Here is a 27494-nt window from a genome sequence, read left to right as displayed (position 1 = left end):
TAATTTTAGTACATGGTTTTTGAATTAGCTTTCATTTTACATACATACTTTTTGGCTCCAGGTTTCCAGTGACGTAGTTTGAAAACAGCCGAGTAAAAGCTTAAAAAGTAAATCACGATGACATTAGCGCTGATAATATTTGAATAACTGATCATAAATCCCTTTCGTTGATTTTTTTTTGAAATGAGACGCGAAGGAAAACCGTTGATTTTACCCTCTGTGAGTATCAAACTTTACATTTGAATTTATATTATGACTAATTATATATTGTGAATACATTTATCCCATTGAATATGTATCTTGACTAAATATATGTCAATGAATTATATTAAAAATAAATAAATTCTAAAGAACTACGAATAAATTTATACCAATGAATATGTATTATGAATAAATATATACAAATGAACATACATTATGAATAAAGAAAAAAACAGCTAGTCTAGCATAAAAATAATTATTCCATCCCACTCTTATGTTTTCAAGATGTTTAATACAGTTGTTATAAAAATAAAAATAAAATTCTATTTTCAATATACATCATTGGTCAGGCCGAAGTTTGATAAAGAAAGGATTTGTTTTGTACATCCGACAACTTTATTTGGATAAAAAGATTATTTATTTAACACCTGCGTGAAAAGTAGCATGCTCGAGAAATAATTTCAATCATTAGAAATGTTTGAAATCAGGAAAATAGAGCTTAAAGCCTATTCAGATATAAGCGATATTCGCTTCCGCTGTGGGTAGCGAAAAACATCTAGCGCGGTTCCGCAGGGTATTTGTATGAGTTTTCGCGGATAATGCAAAACTAGAACGTGGCTAATTCCACCATACCGCCTGTGTAGGCGGTATCTTTTCGCGAAACAGCCGCTAACGCTATCTTCTTCAATAATATGATGCTTATTTTCACGCACGATTACAGTGTATGTATTTATTCTTCTGCACGAACGCGACAGACAAGACAGGCGAAAATCAACCACATTTCGCGTTTGAACAGTGAGAATACTGCATATGCACTCGGTTTTGCTACCGCGTATATCGCCTTTTTGTTAATAGGACAATTTATTGGTTTGCTACGTTTGGTGACCAATCAGGGGTGCCCGGTTTCATGAGCTGAGTTTTGTCAAGGTCTTGGTGGCGATGCGTTTGCATCGCTTTGGAAGGGATGAATTCATACCTTCGTCACTCCTGGACACATTGACCCCAAGATTCCTACCCATTCTTCATACCTTTTTCCTACCCAGAACTTCATTTCCTTCTTTTCCCTGAAAGTACCCTCCACACAGTAACCCCATAAGATGATATCCCCTGAGAGATTCTTTTCAAATCGTTGGAACCAATGATTAAAATGCTCTTCTTAAACGACGAGCTCAAAATGTATTTTTTTTTTTACATAAATAAACATAAACTTTTATTGTAATAATATAAATAAAAAATTATTAGTTACAATCTGTAAACGTTGTTAGTATATACAAACTTCTACACCATTTATTATTTAAATAGTGTTGAGAATCATAGTTAATATTGTACCCAATATTATAATATGTACGTCAACTCCTTAATTTTAACAGAATCTAATAGGCATAAAGTAAAACATAAAAGTAATTTTTTGAAAGTATAAAAATGACAAAAAAAAGTACAAATTGATGAAAATGCCCAAATACGTTGTGATTTCAGTAGTATTTAAGAGCTAAATATATATAATGCTTGGATCACATGGGTGAATTCACTGACATATTTTACATGTACATTCTAAAGTTTACTTTTACTTTTCTTTTAAAATACAAACTCAATAATAAGAATAAATAATTACAATGATAAAATATTCCCTATAAAGCTGGCAAAGTATCCAAGCATCAACATTACTGTTTTTATATTATGAAGAATTTGTATATAAGAAAGTACTCAAGCATTGATACATCAGTACATACTATATGGATATTTAAAAACAAGGAGTTCTAGAAAGAAAATAAGAAACAAATAATATATTAATATAAATTTAATATACAATACACCAGTCAAATAAATGTTTCCTTGACTTCTCTGCACGTTGATATTGGCTTTACCTCCAGGGGACTGGGGACTAGCGACTGGCTGCCGGTCTGTATTATTGTCTTGGTCCCATTCCCCGCCCGCAAACTCAATAACAAGTCGGCACAGGACGTATCGCGTATCGTATCACCCGCTACCCGCTCACATCGCGTACGGCCAGTGGGTCGAAACAGCTCCTTGAATTTGAATTACAGGGGACGGTATTCTGGCAGACACGGGAATCTCTAGACTCTATATCGAGGCAAGAACCTACCCTGTACTTTACATAAGATAATTCGCCCTGACGTACAATGTCGAGGATGAATGAGTTAATCCAAAACCTCCTTGATCACAAGGCCGGGACACTGATTCAAAGCAGCCTCCTTACTTGTATGGGATTTTTTGTAATTTTTTTTTCAATTTATTCTTCTTTATTTCATCTTAAAATGTTTTAATTCATTAAGTATAAGTATATTTTTAAGTATACAAGTTAGGAGGCTGATTTGATTCAGTGTCCCGGCCTTGTGATCTAGGAGGTTTTAGTTAGACACGCACAATTCCGACCAATAATTGTGCGTGTTTACTGTTTAGTAAACAATTATTCCATCCCATTCCTATGTTTTCAAGATGTTTAATACAGTTATGATAATAATAATAATAAAAAATACTATTTTCAATACACAATATTGGTCTGGCCGAAATTTGTCAATGGAAGGAATTTTTTGTACTCAAGAATTTCTTATTTGAATAATAATCGGAAAGATTATTACAACTAAATTTCTTGTTTTGTGTGTGTAGTGCATTAATAATAAAAATATTTGGCTAATTTATATAGCTCTGTTTTCGAGAAAAATCACCTCAAGGGCGCCGTAATTAATTAACCATAGTAAGCTGAAATCAGATCTCTTTGAATTTTTGAACACCAAATCGTGCCGAAGATAAAAAGCCTTCAAATGCATTTCTCTGAAATTAGATGACGTTTTAAAACAATTACTGTAGCCCTAAGTATAAATCTCGGTACCATCTAATCAGGATTTTGCTTAAGAAATCACTCCGTTCACTCATTTTACTCAGTTCCTCAGTGGTTATTGTGTAATATTTTTTTGTTTTGGTTCGTACAATTTTACAACCACCGAAAAACATTTTTGTTGTTTGTTTTTGGGGTGTTATGCCGTGTTGCGCTAACTCCTTCTTTAGCCGACGTTTTGGACAGCGTTGCAGTGTCCATCATCAGGGCAGATCCGGTAGATCCGAAGATGTGTGATCTACCGGATCTGCCCTGATGATGGACACTGCAACGCTGTCCAAAACGTCGGCTAAAGAAGGAGTTAGCGCAACACGGCATAACACCCCAAAAACAAACAACAAAAATGCTTTTGGCCGTGAGAATCTAAAAACTTACCCACCGAAAAACATAATAAATAGGAGCGTATTGTGTGCATTTCCACGTGCACGAATTACGTCCAATGTTTCCTTACTGCTGAAGAAATTAATTAAATTTTTTTTAAATCTGAATTTTTACTTACCAGAATATCAATTTAGTTGGCCTAACTGAAAGAGGAAAAGATTTTTTTAAATAATTTTTCAAATTAAACATTCGTTGGTCACAAAATTTTCACCCAAGCTTAGAGACCACAGAAACAAACTGACATAATTTTATTCTGAAAAAAAAACATTATATTATACTAAAGCATTTAACATTAAAAAAATTTACCCGTAGAAAATGTAAAAACCTTAAAAAAATAATGTTTAACTGAGGATTCACATCAAAGATATTAGAAGAACGAGATGTGCTATGAGCAGTTCGTACTGAGTGGAATTGTTTTGCCGAGTGTCGCCGGTTTTGTTCACCAATACTACTGCACACCTTCGCTTGCGCTAAGGTATCCGCACTAATACATAGAACAGATTTCTGTGCGTACACGTCCCGATACCGTTCAAAGTACCCTAATTAGGTAGTACTCCGGCTACGGTCCGGCGGCCAACATAGCATATCTCGTTCTTCTAATATCTTTGATTCACATTCTTACTCAGGAACTAATGTCGACATCTCTACCAACCTCGCCAAATGACTGATAATTCGATTTCAAATTGTCTAAATGATTTACTAAAATATTTGAGAATTTAATATTTTTGGGGTGTAAATATTATTTTATCCAAACCCAGAGCTTCCCCAAGGACGAACGACGAGCACAATGTATATGTAAGCTTTTTGGGTAAAGTAAAAATAGTAAGCCGTCGGGCGGTGTAGTAAGTAGCATCGTGAAGAATCTCGTGAAAGACCGAGTAACCAAGGTTTTCATGGAAATGGCTGTATTTAGATTTATTTATTTTGTAGGTACATCTAAAGGGTTTTCCAATAAGAGGTGTTATTTTGATTAGCCCGTTATTTCGGTAGATGTTAATTTTGAAGCTGTCATTTTTTAACATTTGACAAGTAGAAACTACGTCATTAATAAAAATGGAACGATACACGCTAAAACAACGCATTGAAATTATTAAAATTCACTTGATTGAATCAAATGCAAATGATCTTGAGTGATGAGGCCCATTTCCACCTCGGTGGCTTCGTCAACAAGACAAATTGTCGCATCTGGGGCTCGGAAAACCCAAGAGTTATTATTGAAAAGCCTCTTTATCCTCAACGTGTGACTGTTTGGTGCGGTTTATGGTCCGGCGGAGTCATTGGACCTTACTTTTTCGAGAATGAGGCTGAAGCAACAGTTACGGTGAATGGATTGCGCTATCGAGAGATGATTAATGATTTTTTATGGCCGGAATTGGATGGTATTGATCTGGACAACGTTTACTTTCAACAAGCAACGAAACCATTGATCTTTTACGATTGAATATCAAAATAACACATCTTATTGTAAAACACTGTATAATATATATGTAGGGTTAAAGCCGGCCCTGACCTAAACGGTACTAGTAACATTTTAACGCCCCTTGTCATAACCAATAGACCCCTAGGTAGGTAATCACTATTATCAATAATATATGTAATATCAGTGAGGTCGTAGTGAAGACTCCGTATCGATACTCGACACAGTTTGTGGACAAGATCGGTGGCGAATTTCCCAGGCCGAAGATCGATACCACGTTGGTCGATATAGTGGACGGCGAATCCTCTCGATGACCAACACCATATGAAGCGGAGACGAACGGTGGTGAAGTGGTCGTAGAGATGAAGTCGGTGGCTCGACCGTAGATGGTACGTAATTTGGCTATCGACTGACTGAAGACTAACTCACTGACTGACTTGGTACCGCCACATAGCGCGGCTTTATATTGGGCACACGCGTTTGAAAACATACCGGCAGTCGCTATAAATTTGATGCGTTGCGCTTTGGCCGCTTGTCTCGTAGGTTCCAAATGCGATGCGCGTTGTACATACTAATCTTCTAGATCTTACGCTTGCCGTTACAGATATTTTAAATGTCTTGTTTTATCAGGAAGGTTATTTGTATTTTATTCACAGTGTATTTGAATTTTATTTTTCCAAATGGAGTTTATTGGTTATGTAACGCAAGTTTCGTGCGTTTTGTGAATTTCCGAAAAAAAAGTGTTTGAAGAAATGAGTTACAATTGTTTTTGTGTAAATTTGTCGAACATCTTAGTACTTGAAAAGATGTCATGTTGAATAAAATTCAAATCGACAGTACTTTGGACATAAAATAAGTGCTCACAAAAGACGAAACTAATGACATTGTGGGTTCACAATGATACTGTCCAAACTCCTAAAAAAATTTTGAACTGTTCGATATATTTTTACTTTCAATCCTACTTTAAGGGACTTTATAAAGTTAAGGAAAACGTTACAAGCACTTTACTCGTGGAGAAAATTGGTGGATAGGACACTCTCTAACTTTTTACTTTTGTACTTCAAAAACAATTTATTATTTTGTATTGAATTTCCACTTTAACACTAATCTTCTTAGAACTTTCTTAAACTCGCTTCTTAATGTACATTTGTAAATTTTTAATATTTTACCCTTTCTTTCCTTCCTGAAATGTTCCGCCAAATATTTACACCCTTCTAGTGTATTAAATCCTCAAAAGTACTTTTTTCTATATATATTATCACCTGGAAGACGTTAAATTGCTTTTAGAATTGATTGCTTGTGTACTGTAAGGAAGGGAAACATTTTTTAAATATTCTGATTTTATTTTCCGAACAAAAACCTGCCGCCCATTATAATTCTGCTTTAAAGCTTTTATTGATGCTGTCAAGAAAATGTAAGAAATTTTTTACAACTAGGACTCAATATCGTTGTTTCTTCTATATTTCTCAACTGCACCTAAGAAGAGATATTCAAGGAAATTTGTTTTTATTTTTTTAACAATAGGTATTATTTTCTCACAGCGGGCTCTTTCGAAATTATTTATAATTAAAAAAAAAATTAGGATTCTTTTATAGGGTTCCAAAATATATATATATTTTTTAAATTACCCTCAAAAAACAGTTTTAGTATAACTCATTTAGCCCTACGATACTTTATAAACCCTCTTGATTCTGTGCAAAGGAGGGCAGTCCGTCTGATTGAAAATCCATTGTTAACAGACTGATTGCCATCTCTAATGCTCAGTCGAAATGTGGACCTGCTGAGTCTGTTCTACACGTATTTTAATGGAGCCTGCTCTAAGAACCTGGCAGTTTTGCACGTGCGTGAAACTCAACGTATACGAGCGGAACACCCGTTCATAGTTGATGTTAGTTTCATGAGAGCGGGCCGCTTTTTTGACTTATTTTTGTGTAAGACGGGTATTCTCCATCATATAATCCGGGTACCCTCAAGACCCGAATTAATAAATCCCTCCCTACAGCTCTTGTCTTAACCCGCCTCACCACGCTGCCCAACCGGGGGGGCGACATAGCTGTACACTGTTCAGTCAGAGGCGATCTTGTGAGGTTCACATAAAAAATTAGTAAGTCTTTTAGAACTTTAAAATTAAAATAAATGGTTTGACAGCAGATTGCACCTTCCTTCCCAGACACTAGAGTTAACCGCGCTAACAACCTCAAACGACATTTATTTCGTTATTAACTGCCGATTTCGTGTTGCCGTGTGTATCAGTAAAAGGTTGGTGGAATGCATTGTCATCGACAAGGAGTCTATCTGCCAAGATGTCGGAAAGACGAGATTTGCATTAATTCATTCCCGAATACAAAAGTGTAATTCATGTACATATTTCAAAAAGGCTAATTTTGAAGAACTTTTAAGATTTTGTGGCTTGGAATTAATGATTTTTCTGGTCAAAAGATGTATTGAATTTTGAAATGTTAAGTAGGTTTGAAGTTTTTGAAAAGTAAGGACAAGTTATTTCGGAGAATTTGAACTATTTATAAAATTTCAACGTTCATTTTCAAGTTCTGTGAAAGATTTTTTCAGGTTCTGTTTTTATTTCAGTTTTGTCAAGCAACTAGTCTATAATGATTAAATAACAGAACTTGAAAAGGACTTTTTTAGAACTCCAAAATGAACGTTGAAGTTTTTATAAATTGTTTAAATTTCAAAGTCGATTTACAAGTTCAATGAAGGTTCATTTCAAGTTCTGATAACAGGATAAATAATAATATTTCAGTTTTGTGAAACAACTAGATATAAGAACAGATATTTTATGGTCAGTAGCGTTTTTCAAGCATGAAAAGAATAACATAGTTTTAGACACCTACATAAGATTGGCCTTATAGTACGGGTTGTTTGTAGGTTGCAGCTTTTCCGTTCAGGATTGCCTGGTCGGGTCGGGATGAAATATTGCCTCCACATTCATCGGAGCCTCTAAACGGGAATATTGCTTTTGTTATCAAACAAGGCTTCGTTTCGGGATACCGAATATTTCAATTGACACAATCCAGGGATTCGAAATTGTGAAAGGCAAGAAATTAATTAAAATTACCCAGTCGGCCTTTCAAATTACGCAAAATTTTGACAGAAGTCTTTATTTATAGGTTGCTTTCAAAATTGACAGTCTAAATCTTATAACACTTGTGTAGAAAATCCCCATTACCCACCTCTTTATTATTATTATTTATAGTTATAATTACTATACACGGTGTGCGTAGTTACAGATCTGGTCACTAAACATGTCTAAAGCCATTTAAAGCAAACTTCAAATTCTGAATGGTGGTTTTACACCAGGGCGATTATAAGAGTTTCTTCCATTATGGAATGTGATTTAATTTTTATTTTTTTATGTTAAACTAATCTTTTTGAGACAGCTTATAAAAATTTGTTGTCATTAAGTTGGTGTGGACGTCTTAGGAAATTGGAAAAAGACAGGAGTACCACAAATGTAAATACACACATAAATATATCTAGAGGAAATAGTCGACCACTAAGGAAGACATGAGTCGTTCAAGTGAATAAATCCTTTAGTTGGGTCAGGTCAAGAGATGAAATAACAAATGCACGATGTACCCACGAGAATAAAAAAAAAGATTGAAGCAAGGAGTGTGTGCTAGGTCAGAGAAGTAGAAAGTATTCCTTCTATTTGACGTTATCATTTTTCAAGTATTTCACTTTAATATATAATTAGAACAAAGTCACAAAAAATTGTATAGAAATAAAATAAATTTGATGTTAAAAACTGTTGTTTCTCATAATACCATCCGATTATCGATAGGATGAAGAATAATACAAGAAGTGCCATCCATACAAATCGGAATGGAAACAAATGTTCCATTTAGCCAAATAGCTCAGCGCTCTGTCTCACTTACACTCGTCTGATATCGTAGATCTCCACCATAGAAATTTGTAAACACAGTGTTGGAAATTTAAGCCTCAATTCGGTAAACATTTGTGTCACGAAACATGTCAACAAGGCACTTACTGTGTTGTACTTTATTCTATGCATCCGACGAATTTATATATAATACATTTAAATTGAATCTTTTGAAGATAAATTACTTTCATTGAAGGTGGATATAGACAAAGAGGTTATTTTTGCAAAATTAAAAAATCAGTTCGCAGTACAAAATTTATATCTCAAAGTCCTAAGTTAGAATGTAAGTATACTCGAAATTCAACAACAAAAAATTCAAATTCATATATTAATTAATTCGCTTATTTATCACAATTTTCGCTTCTAATATTCATATGTCTATGTGCTTCACGTATTCTGTAAACGACCCATGGGAAAGAACGCGGTGTATGAGTTAAGGATAGCGCTAACCTGCAAAAGAATTGGGAGGAAACGCGGTGTATAAGTTCAGAATAGTGCAAGCCAGCAGATGACCCATAGGAAACAACGCGGTGCATTAGTGTAGAATAGCGCTAACCTGCAGAGTTGGAAGAGAGCGCGGTGTTAGTGTTCAGAATAGTTCAAGCTTGCAGACGACCCATGGGAGAGAACGCGGTGTAAGAGTTCAGAATAGTGCAAACTTGCAGACGACCCATGGGAGAAAATGCGGTGTAAGAGTTCAGAATAGTGCAAACCTGCAGACGACCCATGGGAGAGAACGCGGTGCGCGAGTTTAGATTAGCGCAAACCTGCAGACGAATTGGAAGAGAACGCGGTGTATGAGTTCAGAATAGTGCAAACCTGCAGACAAATTTTGTCGAGATGATCTCATTTGAACTAGGGGTTCAAAACAAACGATTTTAGAAATTATTAATATTTCGGATGAAAAGTATGAAATGATTTTTTCTTAACGGCCCTCTACACATATACGCAACAATATTTTTTTTAATTTGTAGATACATTTTTTAAACAAATATTTTTCCAATACCTCGGACACTAACGACTTAACGGAGATATGCATTATAAGGTGCCTACGAGTATTTAGCGAATGTTATGCAAAGATTGAACCCTACAAATCGGTAGAAAAATGTGTTCATCTAAGGCTAGCTAGCAGAAATGAATTTTCAATTTTTTTACCCAACATGTTTAGCTAATTCATGCTAGATTTTGTTTTCTCTATTTACCATATGGGCTATTATTCTTAAGAAATGACACTATGTCCTTGTACAAGTGAACGGTTTTGCTTGTATACATCTCCTCTATAATGTGGTTTTCAAATCGAACTAAGTAGATCCAATTTGTATACCTTAATACTAGATGTTACTAATATAGCATTAAATTATCATTATTATTTTTATACTTTCTGACCCAAATAGTTAAAATGTCTTTAAAAAATGGAGACTACCTTGTTTTTTTTGTAAAAACCAGCATATTATGGACAATACAATGCTCTCTATCGTACAATACCATTCTGTATAGCTTTCCTCGTCGTTTATCTATAGTAGCTTTATTGTAAACTTTTGCGTTGAAGCGTTTCAAAGAAAATAAAATTGATCGCTCCTCGTTACGGAGTGTTTTGTGAAACGGAATATTGCTGGCTTGGAAATATACAAAGTACCGCTGTCTTTTCTCCGTTCCCTGTATACTTTTCACGGAGTAATGAGAGAAAGCACTGTACACTGAACACAGTGAACACTCTTGTTGCTATTACTAGGAGATGGAGATCCGCGGATTTAGCACGCAAAAGCTGGCTTTCTGAATAATAGCAACAAAGCTTTGCGATTAAATACTTTTTTGTATTTTTAGTTTCGTGCTTTAAAAAAGATTTTTTGAAATTATAAATGATAGTTTTCGTTGACTGGTAAAATGGTTTTGTATGATAATTTATAATATGTATTACTAACTATACTTATAAAATGGTTTAAAAACTGTTATTTTAAAGTGCCTTGGAAAAAGTGCACTAAGTAGGCACCGCCAAAATATATTAATTTTTTAGTTACCTTCTGCTGTAGGATCGCATTATATTCCTACTGACGGCTCTTTTCGTTAGTGTTTATGGATTAGCGTGAAACGACAATCAAATCAATAATCAAATGTCAGTATTGTAATTTTTTTAAATTTATCTTTTAATAAAGTTGGTTGTTTACAGGCGAAACAATATAATAAGCAGTAATTTTTGATTGAGGTACTAGTACGTATTGAATTATTTGGCGGGTTAGAAATAAGCCGACATAGCTCAGTGGTTCAAAGCACCTGACCGGACATCAGAAGGTATGGGTTTAATTCCCGTTTGCGGCATTTATTTTTACTCGGGAGATATTTTCAATTTTTATTGATATTTCACTCGACTAATTATTGCGTGTAATTACTTGTTGTCAGTATTGTAATTGAAAAAAAAAGTTGCGTTATGTCATAAACATTCTCACAAAAATACTTTGAAAATTCTAGGTTTATTATTCGGCAACCTTTCGATTTACGAAAGTAATTTTTTTCCACGAAATGTGTCTAAAAGTGACAAAATGAACTGAAAATATTATGTTTTAAAATTTCGCTTACTTGATTGAACAAATTCAAAAATTATTAGATAAATAATGAAATAAATATTCTAACAAAAATCTCTTTTTTATCGGTATGCTTGCATAATTGGATTAAGCGAGAATTTTTGAGCTCAGAGAAGGCGAAACAGCTAACATCGTGCGACCGCTTTTCCATCACTCTTTACGCTAAAGCTTCTACCGAAGAAAGCCTGTGAGATTACTTATATTTATAACTTTACGCAAAATAATTTAGTGTACACATTTTTATAGCCAATATGTCACATCAAGTGAAAACTACACGAAGTGTAATTTTTGGGTTCAATTTTTAGTAAGAGATAAATATAAATGGTAAATTAGGGAAACTATGCAAAAATAGCTAATATCAATATCATAATCTCTTTTTGCAAGCAGGACTAGGTGAGTTGCATTCATAATAAACGAAAGAGGAACCCAATACCAATATTGTATGACACCCTATTTGGGGATTTCGCTAATAAACAATCAGTTAACGTTAATTAAGTGTTAATCTCAAGTGACCTACCAGGTTAGTATTGTACTGTATATTATCTCAATATATAGTTAGTAATAACATAGATCATTGTAGAAATGTATTATATATTTGTACAGCGCCCTTGATTCTGCACAAATACTGCGCTATAAAAATCATCTAAATATTATTATTATGAAAAAGTTTATCCACACATAAGACATGATATGGCCACTGCCGGCTTCAGATGGAAGAGAACTGACGTTATTTTGAGAAATCGGAGGCTATTTATGGAAGGCAAATTGTATTGTATTGAATGTGCAAAGTTGGACTTCAGAAGGCAAATGAAGAAGTTTTATACTTGAACTTTTTAGTTTGATATTAAAAATAATCTGGAAAATTTCGGTGATTCGCAAATCCATATTGAATTTTGAAAATAATAAAAGTTTTCGAGGCCGATGTAAAGTAGATCATCATAAACACGATCGATTTCAACAATTTCTATAAGTGCAGCAAAGTCCTGTTTTAACTTGTGCATTTTGCATATATTTATTTCTATATTAAATTTTCGGCTCAAGATAGTGGCCGTTTTGATTGTTCAGTAAAAATTCCTCTTTCTAATGCGAAATCGTAGTGTTAATTTAAACTTTCTTGTTCGTATTTTTTTTTTAAATATTATGGTACCTACTGGCCTGGTGGACTGATGAAAGTTTAAAAAAAGGTGAAGAATTCCTCATTTGAAATTTAAAAATAAAATAACCTTAAATACATTGTTAGTAATTAAATAGACAAGTATCTAAATACCTACTCACAAATCTTACGATTTCGAAGGAAATCTTTGTTAGGATTCATTAAATAAAATAAATTTAAAAACATACTTCTTTGGATGCTAAGTCTACTATTCACAGATTTACTAGTAATACATTGCAATGTTCATAACATATGAAAACTTCTAACATCATCTGTTAGTAAAGAATTGCCTTTTTCCCAAGACTGCCTATAAAATTCTTCCAGCAAATCGTTCATACCGTACGGCGATAGCAATTACAAAATGTGCTTAAATCACCGGCTATAATTTTGGGCAGAACAAAGCGCTCCCAAGCAATTTCAGTATGGGAGGGAAAGTATTATTCCATTGTTCCTTCGGGCTAGCACGTTACTAGCTCATACGAAACTTGCTACGTTTTTAAAGTTTTATTGTGAAACGGACTTTGGATTGGAATTGGAGATTGTACCTTCGTTTGAAATGATCAGTTTATTTTTACGAACCCATTTTAATTAAGCTCAAAGCTGGGGAGGTACCTATATCCATTCGTTTTTCTACCTAACCCAACCCAACCTAAAAGAATAACACGATTTGGTTTGTTATTTATTGGTATAATCCACTTAAAAGATTAATTTTAAATAAAACCAACGCTTTGTGACCATTCATATACATGGTATAAGGCAAGGACAATAATTTTGTTTCAAATTTTACTGTAAGAAATACAAATGTGATATTGATAAATTATTACTTGTGTACAAGCAAAACACTCTAAAGTAGTCGAGGATGTTCCAAAACCTACGCTCACTAGGTAACTACCTACTTATTATGTAATAGAAACTCACTTCTGGGAGCTACTAGGACTATTAACAGGACACCACCCAGGAGACATTTTCCAAGAACCAATAGCCTTGGGAAATGTGAACAGGATGAAGAAACATATGTAGATTCATTTAGGGCAGTGTTTCTTAGCGCAAGGCGCACGCCCCACCGGGAGCTATTTTAATGTTTTGGGGGCAACGAGCAATTCTTTCAAAATCGTTTTTTTTTTTAAATTAAAATACTAACGAATGAAAAAATAAAGTATAATAATTCTCGCAAGCATTCCATTGCAGTCTGCGACTAATTAACCAATATATTGTTAACAATCTTATGAAGGATATTTTTCCAAAAATCGCCAATATTTTTATTGGTTACACACCTAATGCAGCAGAATTATAAATATCCCAATTTGTTTAGGATCAAAACATTACTTTTTTATTTGAAGCAACCATATACATTTAGAATTTGTTAACCAAAGATTTATGACTAGGAGGTGTGGGGTGCGGGGCATGGAGATTTGGGAAGTCTTGAATTAGGACAAGGTACAAATATGTTGGTTTGGTGGTACACTGGTTTATGGAACCGATCTCCTCCCGCTTAGATGAGGATATGGATTCGATACATAGGAAGCCACGTAGTGTAACTATGAGACTACACCAAACCTCAAATGACATCTTGATGAACTATATATTATATTATTAAAGGGACTCCACCACCGCTGTCAAAGGTGAGACATGGGAGATGGCCCAATGGACTTATGACTTAAGTGCTTACAGGAGCTTTGAAAACTGACTCCAAAGCAATAATAATAGCTATCGCGAATTTTAAGCCAATGTTATTCCCCTGAGTGATAAATTAAACCATGCGCAATAAAATACAGAATAAAACTATAAATTTTCTATACCTACGTTGACTTTATTAGATTTCTAACGTACTCTTCTATTTATATAAATAATTTTGAGGTAAAGATTAAACGAGCTTGTTTTAATGAAAACCATAAATCATTTTGCCTGCTCGCTACCTATTAAATTCGCACTAAAATGTTAAAAACCCATTATAACGAACACCTCCGTTAGCTCCGTATATTCAACAATGTGCAATATAGGTACCTCCCCATTAAACTGTAACTCTACCACTATATTCCTCTAGTTCTATCTTTTACCTCTATTGTACTAAATTCTACGTCAGTTATCTACATCACCTCTTTAAGCCGTTCTGCGGTTACGATCAGGGCAAAAAAGGAAAACTCATTGAAATATTTAAGCAAACTTTCACTTAATTAATGGTACTACTCGTACGTAACTAATTGACCAATTGATGAATTTTGTTCTGAAGGTATTCTAGGACTTTCAACCCAGATACCGATCATATTTTTTGTCTATCAAACTCAAGCAAAGAGTGCACTTGTGATTTGAACACAGTAAACAATTATGTAGGAGCCCAACTACATTATTGTAACAAAGCACGTACAAATATTGGAACACTTAAATCCAAACCCCCCTCCATTAGATTATTCTTCCCTTTCTCTGTTCTGTATTGCAAACTAAATACCATTGGCTTTGGTTACAAAACATTGTTCATATGAATAAATGGATGCTAAGTAAATACACCGTTTTCAGAACATGTCATTCTGCACTCTCTCTGAGGACAGAAGCATTTACCTCTAGACAAGCCTTAGAGCTGGCTACAGTTTAGTACAACCCTCCCACCCTCTCACTCTCCCAGCCATTCATCCCGGGTACCCCTATTCTTTGGTGCCATTATTTAGTGCATACGTCCCTCGTTTTCTCATTTGCCGGGGTTTAGCGGTGTTTGCATGCTTTTTGTTAGTGACTTTGCGCGCGACTTGCATAGCCAACGAAGATTCCGTTTTAATGAAAAATCAAGAATATTGTGAATAATTGCTGCTCATTTTGCGCTGCCTTGGAGGATAATAAATAACTTAAGTGTTTTGTTAATTATTTTATGTCTGCGTGAAAGTGTCTCGAGTCATATTCAGCTCTGAATTAATTATTTTTGAAAGTTCTACGGACGATGCTCCTTTCAGAAATATTAAACACTTTTCATTTTTTTGAAAAGCTATTAAATTGGGATGCATTCTTAAAATGCTTGAGTAAATTTATTATGCACTTAAATTTTTGACAATTGTTATTGAATTGGATTTTTTATTTACCATTTTCATCTACCATTCGTACTTATATCAACATGACTCCTTTCTGTGATAGAGTAATCGTCCTTAGTGGAACCATTATTTAATTAAAGATAATAGAAATAAACTTTGGAGATAAACGTTTCTACGCAATTTTCAGATGGAGGACAAGTATCACCCCGATTTGAGAGTTTACAGAATATTATATATAACAGTTAAGTTTTTAATCATTAAAATATATGGTAGCAGAAGTCGGGGACGTTAAAGAAAGACATGGCACAATCAAGTGAATCAGATACTCGTGACTCGGGGAATGTCAAGAGTCTGAATAATAGAAGAGTATGTATGAAACGATGTATGAATGTGAATGAGGTAAATAATTTGTGTGCCAAAACCGAGTTATTTGGAAATCCGTCTTCTTTGTCTACCCCTGCGGAGAAACGGCGTGATGGTTAGTTAGTTAAAATATATGGAGAGTTAATAAAAACTAGTATTCCTCTCTCTCTATTTTCATTTCATCATCTCTATTTTCTCTCTTAGGTTAGTTTGAAAATTAGAGGTTAAATAATTCAACGACGAAGCATGGATTTGCTTTTTCTAATATTTTCTTATAGATGAATGACGTTCGATTAATGTATAGTTCCAAAAATTTTCAATTTATTCACAAGTATACAATATTACATAAATAACAATATTACAATTAAAAATTACAAAGAAATTACAATGACAATTTACCAATCATGTGCCATTTTCATTGTCAATTTCATGAATATCATTTCCTAATGTCGTGATAATTGGGTTATGGTAACTAAAGTGCGAGATATATACATGAGCACTTAAATCCTTAATGAATCGTGCAAAAACTGCATCGATTGTTGTCCCGTGTCGGGAGAGAACGTTCGTGAGCGGCTCCCCCACCTCAACAAGCGCATATGGTGAGAGAGGGACAGTGAACGGTGAGCGGTGGTGGGGGTACCCGCATTTTCGTGTCGATCCTGACTCGGTTTTACTCCGTCCCAGAAAATTCATTACGCGCCTAAAGAAGTTTCACTTCAAAAATCGGAGAAGTTTTTAACTGCGCGTGCAAATACAAAACTACCAGCCCCAAACTTTTTCTTTCATTATTGTATATGCTATTCTGTTTTTCTTATTTTATTATTCTTATCTTATTTCTTTTTTTTTACTGTACCAGCTGTTGCAGATGATTTCCATTCGTTTATATTTTGTTTTTTTTTTTTTTTTATTAACTTGTCTTGTACTTTTTAATTCTTATTTTCTGTTTTCTTTTCATATGTTTCTTTTTCCCTGTCTAAGGTTAACACACTGTTTTTCTTTTTACAGACACTGTAAGTACTCTTATATATCTGTGTTTACTAATTATCTCTCTTACTTTTCTTTGTTATCTTATTCAATACTTACTGTCCTCTTTACAGACCATGCAGATCTTATTTTTACACCTTTACTTTTGTTTTTACTTATTTACCGTTGCCCTTATGTGGCACTTTTTGGATTGATTATTGTTTTTCATTTTTCCTCTTATTTTCTCTTCTTTTTACATGTATTTTTTCCGGTTCTCTTTTCTTTTTTTTTTAGTAACAGCAACGAGTTTACAGGCGAGAACTGAACTCCGTTGTCTGTTTTGTTTTGTTTATTTTCCCCATTAGGGGTTGGATAACGGGCCTCGTCCCCGCATGCACGACTGGAGCTTCTTATTATTCTTTCTTACCGGGGGACTCCGCCAATCACCTGCGCCACCCCTGATGAGCGTTGGTGGTCAGAGGGGTGACTGTGCGGGCTGGGGTAACCTCCACCCTGCCTCCGACCTCCTGACGCTTCTTTCCCCTAGGTTCTTTAGGGTTTTATCCCTCTTTTTCCAATACTTATCTTCAGGGCACCACCGGGTGGTCGGCTAAGGGGTGTGGAAGTCCTGACCTGCACCAGTTGCCCCAACCACCACCAATTTCTCAACAGGACTGCCAGTCGTGGTTCGGCGAAACTCCCCCTTCACTCTATTGTTTATTTTACTTTTATGTGTTTACAGGTACTGGAGTGTGGGTCCCCTCCACCAACTATCTGCCTGACACTTAATCTTGATTTTTTTGTTGTTTATTTTTCTGTGTTGTCCTTAGTTTAGTACTTGTAAGCGCTTGCATACCGCTTCATAACACCGTATGCGGGGACTTTGAAGGCCTAGCTTCATTTATATAAATTGTAGAGCCTTTTATTAAAAAAAAATAGATTCATGCGAGAGCTCCGAAGGGGTGACCATAAGTCACCTATACCGGGGTGGGACAGGGTGGGTGTACCTTCAAAGCCCCAAACTGCCTTTTCACCCTCCTTTGCAACGTTAAGGTTAACATAGAAATATTGTCGGTTTGAGGTGGGAGTGGTGATGGGATGGAGGTAGGAGCAGCGGTAAGGCGAAGCTGACAGGGTAAACAGACAAGCGCGAAAGCCTTAATCACTGTCAGTTGAAAAAACAGTTTGAAATGTGTCACGAAATCTGCGTGTCAAACAATACATTTACATTCAAATTTCTGCAAATTATGACACATGTTCTTTATTTATAGCAATGTATTCCGGGTTCACATACATACTAAATATTTTGAATGTTATATCAAGTATGTTTTATCATTACAAAATATAATTTGTTCCGTCTTTTATTGTCAAAAGGAAAAAAATATATTTAAACGTTTTTAAAACTCGGGTAGGAAATATTATTTGACAGTAGGTACAACACCAAAAATTAAATTCTGACAAATGCGCTTCTATTTTTTTGTCTCATAAAATATGTATAGATTAATTAACAACCCATGTAAGTGCGTTATTTACGCAGTAATTTGTACAGTATAATAATGTTAAGTCACACCGCACAGGAGACACAACTGCGAGAGACTATGGCATCCCCAATTTTACTAGCGTAACTATAGTGAAAAAAAAGTCAACTTAAATAAAAACATTCTTTGATATTTAATTAAAATATCAATCTGCTGCGTGATGAGAATGCTGGCAATTCACCATCATGGTATAAAAATTATTTCAAAAGAAATAATATTTTTGTTTCATATGATTTGAGATTTTCACGGCTAAAAGTAGAAAAGTTAATTATTTTTGGGGAATTGTACCGTATTGCAGGACAGCATTACAGGGTCCATCAACAGGACAGATGATGATGATGATTGACATTGTAATGCTGTACGAAACGTTAGCTACTGAATGAGGTATCGCAATACGGCATAATACCACAAATATAAATCACTATAATGTGTTTTTTTATCCTTACAAATTATTTATTTTGGCATTTGTTGATTTCATACTGACCCATGTAGGAATGGCCATACTGAAACGACAAAACCAACGTACGCATGACGTCATGCGTACTCCGTTAGATTTTGATTGTTTTGGCAGGCTTTTACAAATTCTAACTTGGAAAATTATTTCAACTTCGAATATAAACATTTTTAATAAATTTAATATATATTAATTAAAAATATATATTAAAATTGGGTCTGTTCTGGGGCTTAAGATAGTGGAGCGGGGAAGGAAATGGGAAAGTGAAATATTTAATTTCTGAATGGTGATCTTGCACCAGGGCAACACTGAGAGTATCTTTTACTCTGGAGCGTGTCACTAATATGCGAGTTTCATAATAATATTATTTTATTTTAAGAATTAATTTTGAAACAGCACAGATGAATTAAATTAGATTTACTTGCGCACGATGGGATTTGAATCCGTGACCTCCGGAATCGTGGTCGAGATCCTTAAACATCAACAACCGTTTTAAAGTATTAATTTCAATGTATTTATTAATTTTTAAAATATTACAAAAAATGTACAGTTTTATGAGTTTTTAAATACATATGTTAAGGAAAAGTCTTATATGGAAATAGGCAATAGGTATATTAACTAAACAAGTAATAACAGAGCTTCATTGATGCTAAAAGTAGATATCTGAATTAATTCTGTTAAACAGTAAGATTGCATATTAGTCCTGCAGGCTGGGAGACCTGCAAGTTAGACCTGCAGGCTGTCGGTGACGGAGATAGACAACAGGTAAATAGAAATGAATGCTCTCCATGATAACCCAGTTTTTCAGTTTTCGAACCATTCACGCAAATGTGTACATCCCTCCTGATAATTCATTTTGAACATACCCAAAGGAAATTTGATAGGATAGAGCCATGGGTAGTAGCCATTCTCCATACTCATTTAGAGAAGTCTCAGGAATTTCTTCTGAACTCTCTCCATCATGAGAGAATACTATCCTTGCTGTAGACTCCTAATTACCGATCAACTTTCAAGTCTTCACCAAACTAAGGAGTTGAATAAAAATAATAACCCGGGTAACTTCAAAATTCCTTGCAGTGCGTAGAACAACGCCCAGCATTCTCAATGAAGTACTACAAGCCATCTCAATATGAGCATGATTCTAAGATCCTTCATAGTTGAGACACGTTTTAAACTTCGGGCGTCCATTGTATACCGGTAATACCAGATATGTCTAGTAAATGACAAAAATTAACATATAGAAACATTAAATCCAATTCATTTTACTCCAGTCAAAAATTCTATCAATATCTGACTTGATGAGTTGATTGCAGTATTCTAAAGATAGTATTTCTAGTAAAAACATTAGGTCATCAGCAAAGTGAAGAAATCTAGAGAGGAGAATTACTTCTGAAATGTCGTTAATAAATATGGAAAAGCGGAGAGGACCTAAATTAGAGCCTTGGAATACCCCAGAGTGTACAAAAAATGTGTTGGTTGGTTGGAGACACAAACTGCGATCTGTCTGCAAGATAGAAAAAAAGTGAATAGTCTTATGGAGGATCTTATTATAGCCAGTTTATTGAGTAAGACGTCGTATCGAAGGCCTTTGAAAAGTCATTGTATGAAAAATCTATTTGTTGGCTTTTGTCTAATGATTTTGATACGTAATCCGTAAAAATAGGTTGGTTTCTGTAGATCAACATTTTCTAAATCCACGTTGTTCAGAAATTAAGAACGCTTTCACTTGAGACAGTATGTATTTATACAGAATCGATTCGAACAATTTAGCAAGTGCTGATAGTATTGCCAGCGATCAAATATTTTCCGCAGAAGTCTTTGTACAGCTTTTTGATATTTTCCAGCAATCAGGATATACACCAGTTTCTACATAAAGGTTAAACAGAAGAATATAAGAAACTTAGTGGTAGTTGTAAGAACTAGCCACAATCAAAAGAATATCAGAAGAAAATCTTAACTAAGTGAATGTGAATATTTCATTTTTCTGACCGAAGATTCTATTTCTGATACATAAATTTGACCAATATCGATATTTTGGGCTCTCTTTACATTAACCTTAGCAGCAATATTACTTTTTAGTCTGGGAGACTATAATACTATACACGGATTGTGGTGTCTTAAATACCACCGTTTTTACGTAGCGATTTGACGCAGTCTCAACACAGATTGGCACAACGCTTGATCGTATTCGATGGAATTTACATATGATTGGAAAACAGTGCAAATATTGCGCCTAACCAGGGTTCTACCCGCACTGAACATATCATAGTCACACCGACAGCCAGCAGTCTTCTACTTTTTATCTCAACAGAACCACTTCGGATATCGATGACCACCTTTACTGGGAGGTTTTCTAAGTAAAATAGGCATCAAAAATATTAAAAATTTAAAAATTAAAATTGTGTACCGCCTCATTTCGTAACTGACACTCGAACCTGGGTCCTCTGGATTGAGATATTGCCACCTCTTTTGTTTATTCAATATTAGAAGTTGAATCAGAGATTTGGAATCCGCAATACAATTTAGGAGATGGGTTTGGGTAACCATTTATTGGATAACCAACACCTATTCCATAGGTCACCCCAAGTGGTTCGCTACATTTGATGATTTGATCATTCATCAGGTGAGGTGGGGTGCCAGATTAAGAGAGACTGGTTTAGGGAGACCCTTTGACCTCTCAAGCTGTTCTCTCGACCCATCACCTTGCACCGGAGTGCGAGGGATATATTACTTACTCCTTACTTTCTCCTGTTACGCTGATCTCTAGATTTCTGGCGAACACTATTTTTTCCTGTTATCTATACAGAACATCCTCTTCTTCATCCGCAGCATCCTAAAATATGATATAGGCCCCGAAGAAAATTATTTTCCTCAAGGCCTCCTGCATAGGGTTAATGTAAATTAAAAAAAAACTACACAAAGAAAGTTTGCTGGAAATCAATTCCATTAAAATCTGATGACTAAATTGCTTTAGAAAACGATCTGAAATGTTGAAGGCTACGTTAATAAGAAGCCTTACAAATACATTTACCATGTTGATTTTCGCGAGCCGCGAAAGAGTCTATTTATTTACAAATGGGAAATTTAAATTGAAAATTTTGCAAGAGCAGACTGTAAAATAAATTCTTTCATTATTTTGTTTGTATTTTTTTTACTTAGTACTATTATTATTCCTTGTTATTCCATTGTTTGTGGTCATTCCAAAGAAAGTTTTAAGATTCATTATAACCTATGTAGCGTAATAAACACAAAGTTGTATTGCTGGACAAAGAGAATTCTAAATACTATACTAATAACACTATTACTATTACTATTAAAATGTATCTAACTTCCCTGCGAAGAACTAACAACATTGCATTATGGCAGACTTATGCGCTACTTTCCCCGAAAATTACATTTTTGAATTGTTATTTGTGATCTGTGGTTCAATTCATGATTTTGCTCAAAAATTCTATTCCAATGACCAATAATAACACTCTTATATGAGAATACGTTAATATATTTGTTATTTATTTTATTTAAGTTATTATTATTTTTCTTTAGTTTTAATCCATTGATAGTGTCATACTTTTAATTATATTTTAATTGACTGTTACCGCATGAACTTTAAGAGAATTAAATGAAAGTGATGTTTTAAAAACCATACCTGTCTTATGAATATGTAGGTAAATACAATTTAAAGAAGTGCCTCATCATTCAAGATGATTTGCATTTGATCCACTCAAGTGAATTTTATCATTTCAATGCGTTGTTGAAGCGTGTATCGTTCCATGTTTATTAATGGCGTAGTTTCTACTTGTCAAATGTCAAAAAATGACAGCTTCAAAAGTAACATCTACCGAAATAGCGGGCTATTCAAAATAACACCTCTTATTGGAAAACCCTGTATTATCCATACTACTAAATTTTAATCACATTTGAAAGAAATCCTCAGCACGGGAGATCCCAGTGAGGATTTCATTATACCTATTTGTTACAAAAAAACTTTTTATTATTTAAATTGAAAACAGTTTTCCTGAATTACCTCCCAAGATATAAGAATAACCGACAATATTTTTCTCAACAGGCAAAACGAGTCTAGCTTCCGGTCACGTGTTGAACATGGCGGCTTGCCACAGGAAATGAAGTACGCTTGCCGCGCAGGAAATGGGGGCGAGAAAAATGAAAGCCTTCATGTCTATGGTAAGTAACATACCTATACACAATATTTAAATTTCTTAATCTTAATCCGTTATCGATAAAAATGAATAACTTTGAATCTCATTATTTCGACGATACATTTTGACAAATTCGGTTAAATTAAGTAACATGTTCGGCAATTCTTTTTGATGAATGTCACCGTGTTTTCTTTTTTTTGGGCTTTGTTTTATTCAGGAAATACAACCTTAATTTTTCATTTAGCGTGGTGTCAGTTTTAATAGTATTGACTGAGCTTTCACCAATCTGATTTTCTTTATTTGAGGAAAGTTTTTAAGGACGATTTATAATTAGGTTCACTTTATCGTCAGTAGACTCAGATTAACCATATAAAATTCAAATCCTCGCGGGACTTCCGGATTGGTAGTCGAAAGCCATACTCTTCGTTTACAAAGGGGTAAGATTGAGATTAAAGAGATTTTGGTAAAGCTGGAGGAAGTGGGGAAGGGACATGTTTGCTTCCCTTATTATTGTAAAATAAATGTATATTTACTATTACTGGCTCTCTTTTCGCTAAAGAGATATGAGAACCGATGAACTTCACTACCACCACTATACATAATAATCACTTTACTTCAAAGTACAAGCAGTGCGACTTTAAAGTGAGACGTCATCTGAAATAATAAGGTCAATCCCCACTTTCTGGTCAAAGAGAAAGATGCAATTTCCTTTCCTCCGAAGTAATTTCTCTGCGTCCGCTTCAATGCATCGCCTTTTTTTAAAAAGTAATTTTAAACTTCAACATCTCGCGCTGAATAAAACTATACGACAATTGAGACTTTATTTTTACATTAAACTGGCTCGGTTAGAATAAATCTTTTATATTTTCATGCTTCAACTGATTTTGTAAGCTACATACTCGTCCATAATATTATAATTATCATGTATAATTTGTCGGGGAAACCGCGCCGATATCGCCATGTTAATCGTTTTCGTGAAGTTTCAATAAGACAATATTGTTGAACAACGGCAGTTCAGCAAGTAATAAGGTTGTATACATGTTGATCACGTGATTAAACTTGAGTTTTCATAATAGCGCAGCATCCTCCGACCCCCCACCAGGCTTTACGTAAATAAAGCCAGGAGTTTTCCCCGCCTCTCGGAGAAATGGTATTGAATTATTTTGCAAGACTTTCAGGGTTATCACACCATATAGATAGCTGTATGCAAAGATGCTTTTTTACTATGCAGCACCATCAATTTCATAGTAGTACAAATAATAACATAAGTTCAGTGCTAGTAAATAGGCGTTTAATAAAATATAATTTTTGCATTTTCTTGCAAATAAAAAGACGTGAACAACAATATTAATAATTATCGGAGTTAATTTTGTATGTAGTTTTATAATATGCTTTTCATTACCTACCTTATAAGGTCTAATCTATTATTTGAATGTACAAATAAAATATTTCAATGACATATTAGTGACAGTTCTAGGAATTGTCATAAAGTGAAAATGCAACACAGTAATAAAAACGTATAAAGTATAACAAGTTCTATTTCATATGGTCTTCAATTTCGCTGTAATCCTTTCTCATTATCCATTCTATTATCTGAGCGTAGCGGTATTCTGTTTAACTGTATATTTGTTTGTGTGTTCTGTTTCCGGTCAATCCTAATAAGATATAAAACATGTTTGAGAGTACTTTTTTTATCCCGCCAGAACTCACAAGCGTCGCGACTGTTGCGAGCTGTCACTTCGGAGTATCAACATTAAGCAACATTATTACATAGTCCGTAGTTCACAGAACATCTATTATATTTACAACTGTCGTTATACGGGCATGAGTCTTGTAAAAAAGTCGGTAGAGTCCAAAAAAACTGTCTTTATATTTACAAGAAATTTAAAAAAAAATACTTTGGTAAGTATTCGGTGATACTAAATAAGCATTCTGGGTGACAAGTCCATTGATGAAAGCCTACTTCCGATGGGAAGAAAAATGAAGACATGAAGATAATGGCGGACGTATTTCAGGTGAAAGCTATCACCGACAGCAAAAGAAACAAATCACACAATATAATTGTTGAAACAAGTGTAAACATGAGAAATTACCTTATAAGAAAAAAAACGTGACAACTTAGGATTCTTGAGGATATATGTTGTTGAAGGAGATCACACCAGAATTATATCGCAATTCTAGTATTTCCTTACTATGTCCTTCCGGCAACTACTCTGTGTTCATGAATTTGGTAGTCTTTTGAGGCGCATTCTTTTTTATATTTGATTTCTGCGCAACAGTCGTAATGCATATGAATAATTGTATATGGAGCTCTAAACATATTTACTAATGAATATCTTTCAAATGTTAAACAACTGATAAACAAACATTTACAATACATAAATGGATAATTATCAGTTTTGTAAAATTGAAAACACTTTCGTTGAAGGCTGTAGGTTGATTATATATTATTTTCAAATTGTAGGTAAGCACATACAAAATTTTTTACTACTTTTAACCTGCGTATATGATATGTACAATATGTAAATAATCCATCACGTTAGTGCCCTATTGTTATTTTTCTACCTACCTACAAAAGACTATTCTTGCTTTGCTATTTACAGATATTCTTAATTTGATCTTTGGTAGTTTACGTGTTCAAAATTATTTTCTTAGAAATAAAGTTATTTGTTTATTTTGTAACATCTTTTCAGCTTGAAATATATTTTACCAATCATATATTATACCTTTCCATAAGCATTTACTCTATACCTCATCTTTATGTTGTGTAGTTTGTTAATCATAATTTATGCCCGCAAGAATGATGATTTTTCCAAAACTGCTACTTTATGCAGATTTGGGATTGATTCCACTTCAAAGCACAATTCATAGCACGTATCCGAAATTTCAATCCGTTCGGCGCCATACAGCCTGAGAAAACGGCTATCGGGGTTCGACACCAAGCCTTGCATTTATTCCCGTAAGAAAGATGATTTTTCTACGAATGCCACTTTACTGAGATATTGTCATTTATTACACTTCAGACCATTTGATTGGAGCCAGTGTTAGCCTCAGATATGGCGATAATCATGGCGGTCATACACATCAGTATATGCTATGTATGCTAGTACTACCGGGAGGCTAAACTACTTTTGTTGAAAACAACTGTTTACAAATGTAACTCGGATCGACTGGGCATTCAAATTATTATACGATTGTAGAGCTCATGAAAATGACTAACGTAAACTTGTTGGAGCCTGTCAAATTATAGCAACATTTATTAGAGCTACAGTATTAATCGCTAAAAGCAAATTAAATCCGGCCTCCGTGGTTGAGGGGTTCGCGATCTCGAATCAATAAATTTTATTTTAATTTGGGTAAGTTTTTTAGATTCTCACGGCCAAAAGCATTTTTATTGTTTGTTTTTGGGGTGTTATGCCGTGTTGCGCTAACTCCTTCTTTAGCCGACGTTTCGGACAGCGTTGCAGTGTCCATCATCAGGGCAAATCCGGTAGATCCGAAGATGTGTAAATTTTGGTTGTCGAGTTTGTGCTTATTTGTTTGTGGCCTGGGCCCGTCCAAGTGCGAAATGCCAACGGAAGTGGCGACATCTTGTGGCGAATTCTGAAAGCACAGTATTTATGCTAGCCTGGGGCCCGTCCAAGTGCGAAATGCCAACGGAAATGGCGACATCTTGTGGCGAATTCTAGAATTAGAAAACCGATTGACAGCGGTTAAAGTAGATGTACCCAGTATCAAGGTATAAATACAATGGTTTTATATTGTATTATTATATGGTATTGGAGTATACTGAGACATGTTATTTGCGTTTAGCTTTGGTGTAGCCGTCAATTACCGGATACCAAGAGCTGTTGAGCTTAGCTCCGTCGTCTCTATTTATATTAAATGGATTTTTGTAGATTTCAATTGCCTCCATAATCAGGCGTGATCTATAAGTTTTGGGTCTTCCCAGGACCTCAGGAGCAGATCCAAAATAATGGCCGGTTTCAATTAAGTGTTCGGCGATTGCCGATTTATCAGGGTGGCCAAGTTTACAAGCATGAAAATGTTCTGCTATCCTTTTGGAAATCGTCCGCTTTGTCTGGCCTATATAAACCTTGTCACAACCAGAGCAGCTGAGTTTGTACACTCCATCTGCTTCCAGAGGAAACTTAGTCTTTGCAGACCTCAGTAGGTCTTGGATTTTGGTGGTGGTTCCGAAGACAGTTTTGATGTTTTCTTTTCTCAACAGCCTGGCAATTCTGTCTGTCACATTGTGAACGAAAGGCAGGAAAGCACAGCCTTTTGAGTCTTGTTCAACTCTGTCTTCGTTTGTTGTAGATTTGGCTCTTAAAATTTGCCTTGTCTGACTTGCCGGGTAACCATTGCGTTCCAGTGCATCGGTCAGTTTTATAAGTTCTGCTCCAAGTTTTGTTTCTTCACATATTCTGGTCGCTCGGGTCACCAACGTATGGATAAGTCCTCTCTTCTGCGCTGGGTGGTGGTGCGAATCAGCGTGTAAGTATCGATTCGT

At 34.8% G+C, this 27494-nt stretch overlaps 1 protein-coding gene across 1 annotated transcript in view; it reads left to right on the top strand.

Annotated features, from left to right (window-relative positions):
• Positions 1-27494, top strand: part of LOC149416949 (cell adhesion molecule Dscam2-like) — a 546393-nt gene that overhangs the window by 235538 nt on the left and 283361 nt on the right. The window contains exon 4 of the mRNA XM_089641351.1: positions 22891-23006. Within this exon, the coding sequence (XP_089497477.1) occupies positions 22891-23006 (116 nt within the window). The remainder of the gene's footprint in view (positions 1-22890; positions 23007-27494) is intronic.

Source organism: Hesperophylax consimilis, chromosome 16 (assembly GCF_061612785.1).
Source record: "Hesperophylax consimilis isolate HC1 chromosome 16, BYU_Hcon_1.0, whole genome shotgun sequence".
Taxonomy (NCBI): Eukaryota; Metazoa; Arthropoda; class Insecta; order Trichoptera; family Limnephilidae; genus Hesperophylax; species Hesperophylax consimilis.
Note: the sequence above shows the minus strand (reverse complement) of the source record. Positions and strands in the feature narration are given on the sequence as shown.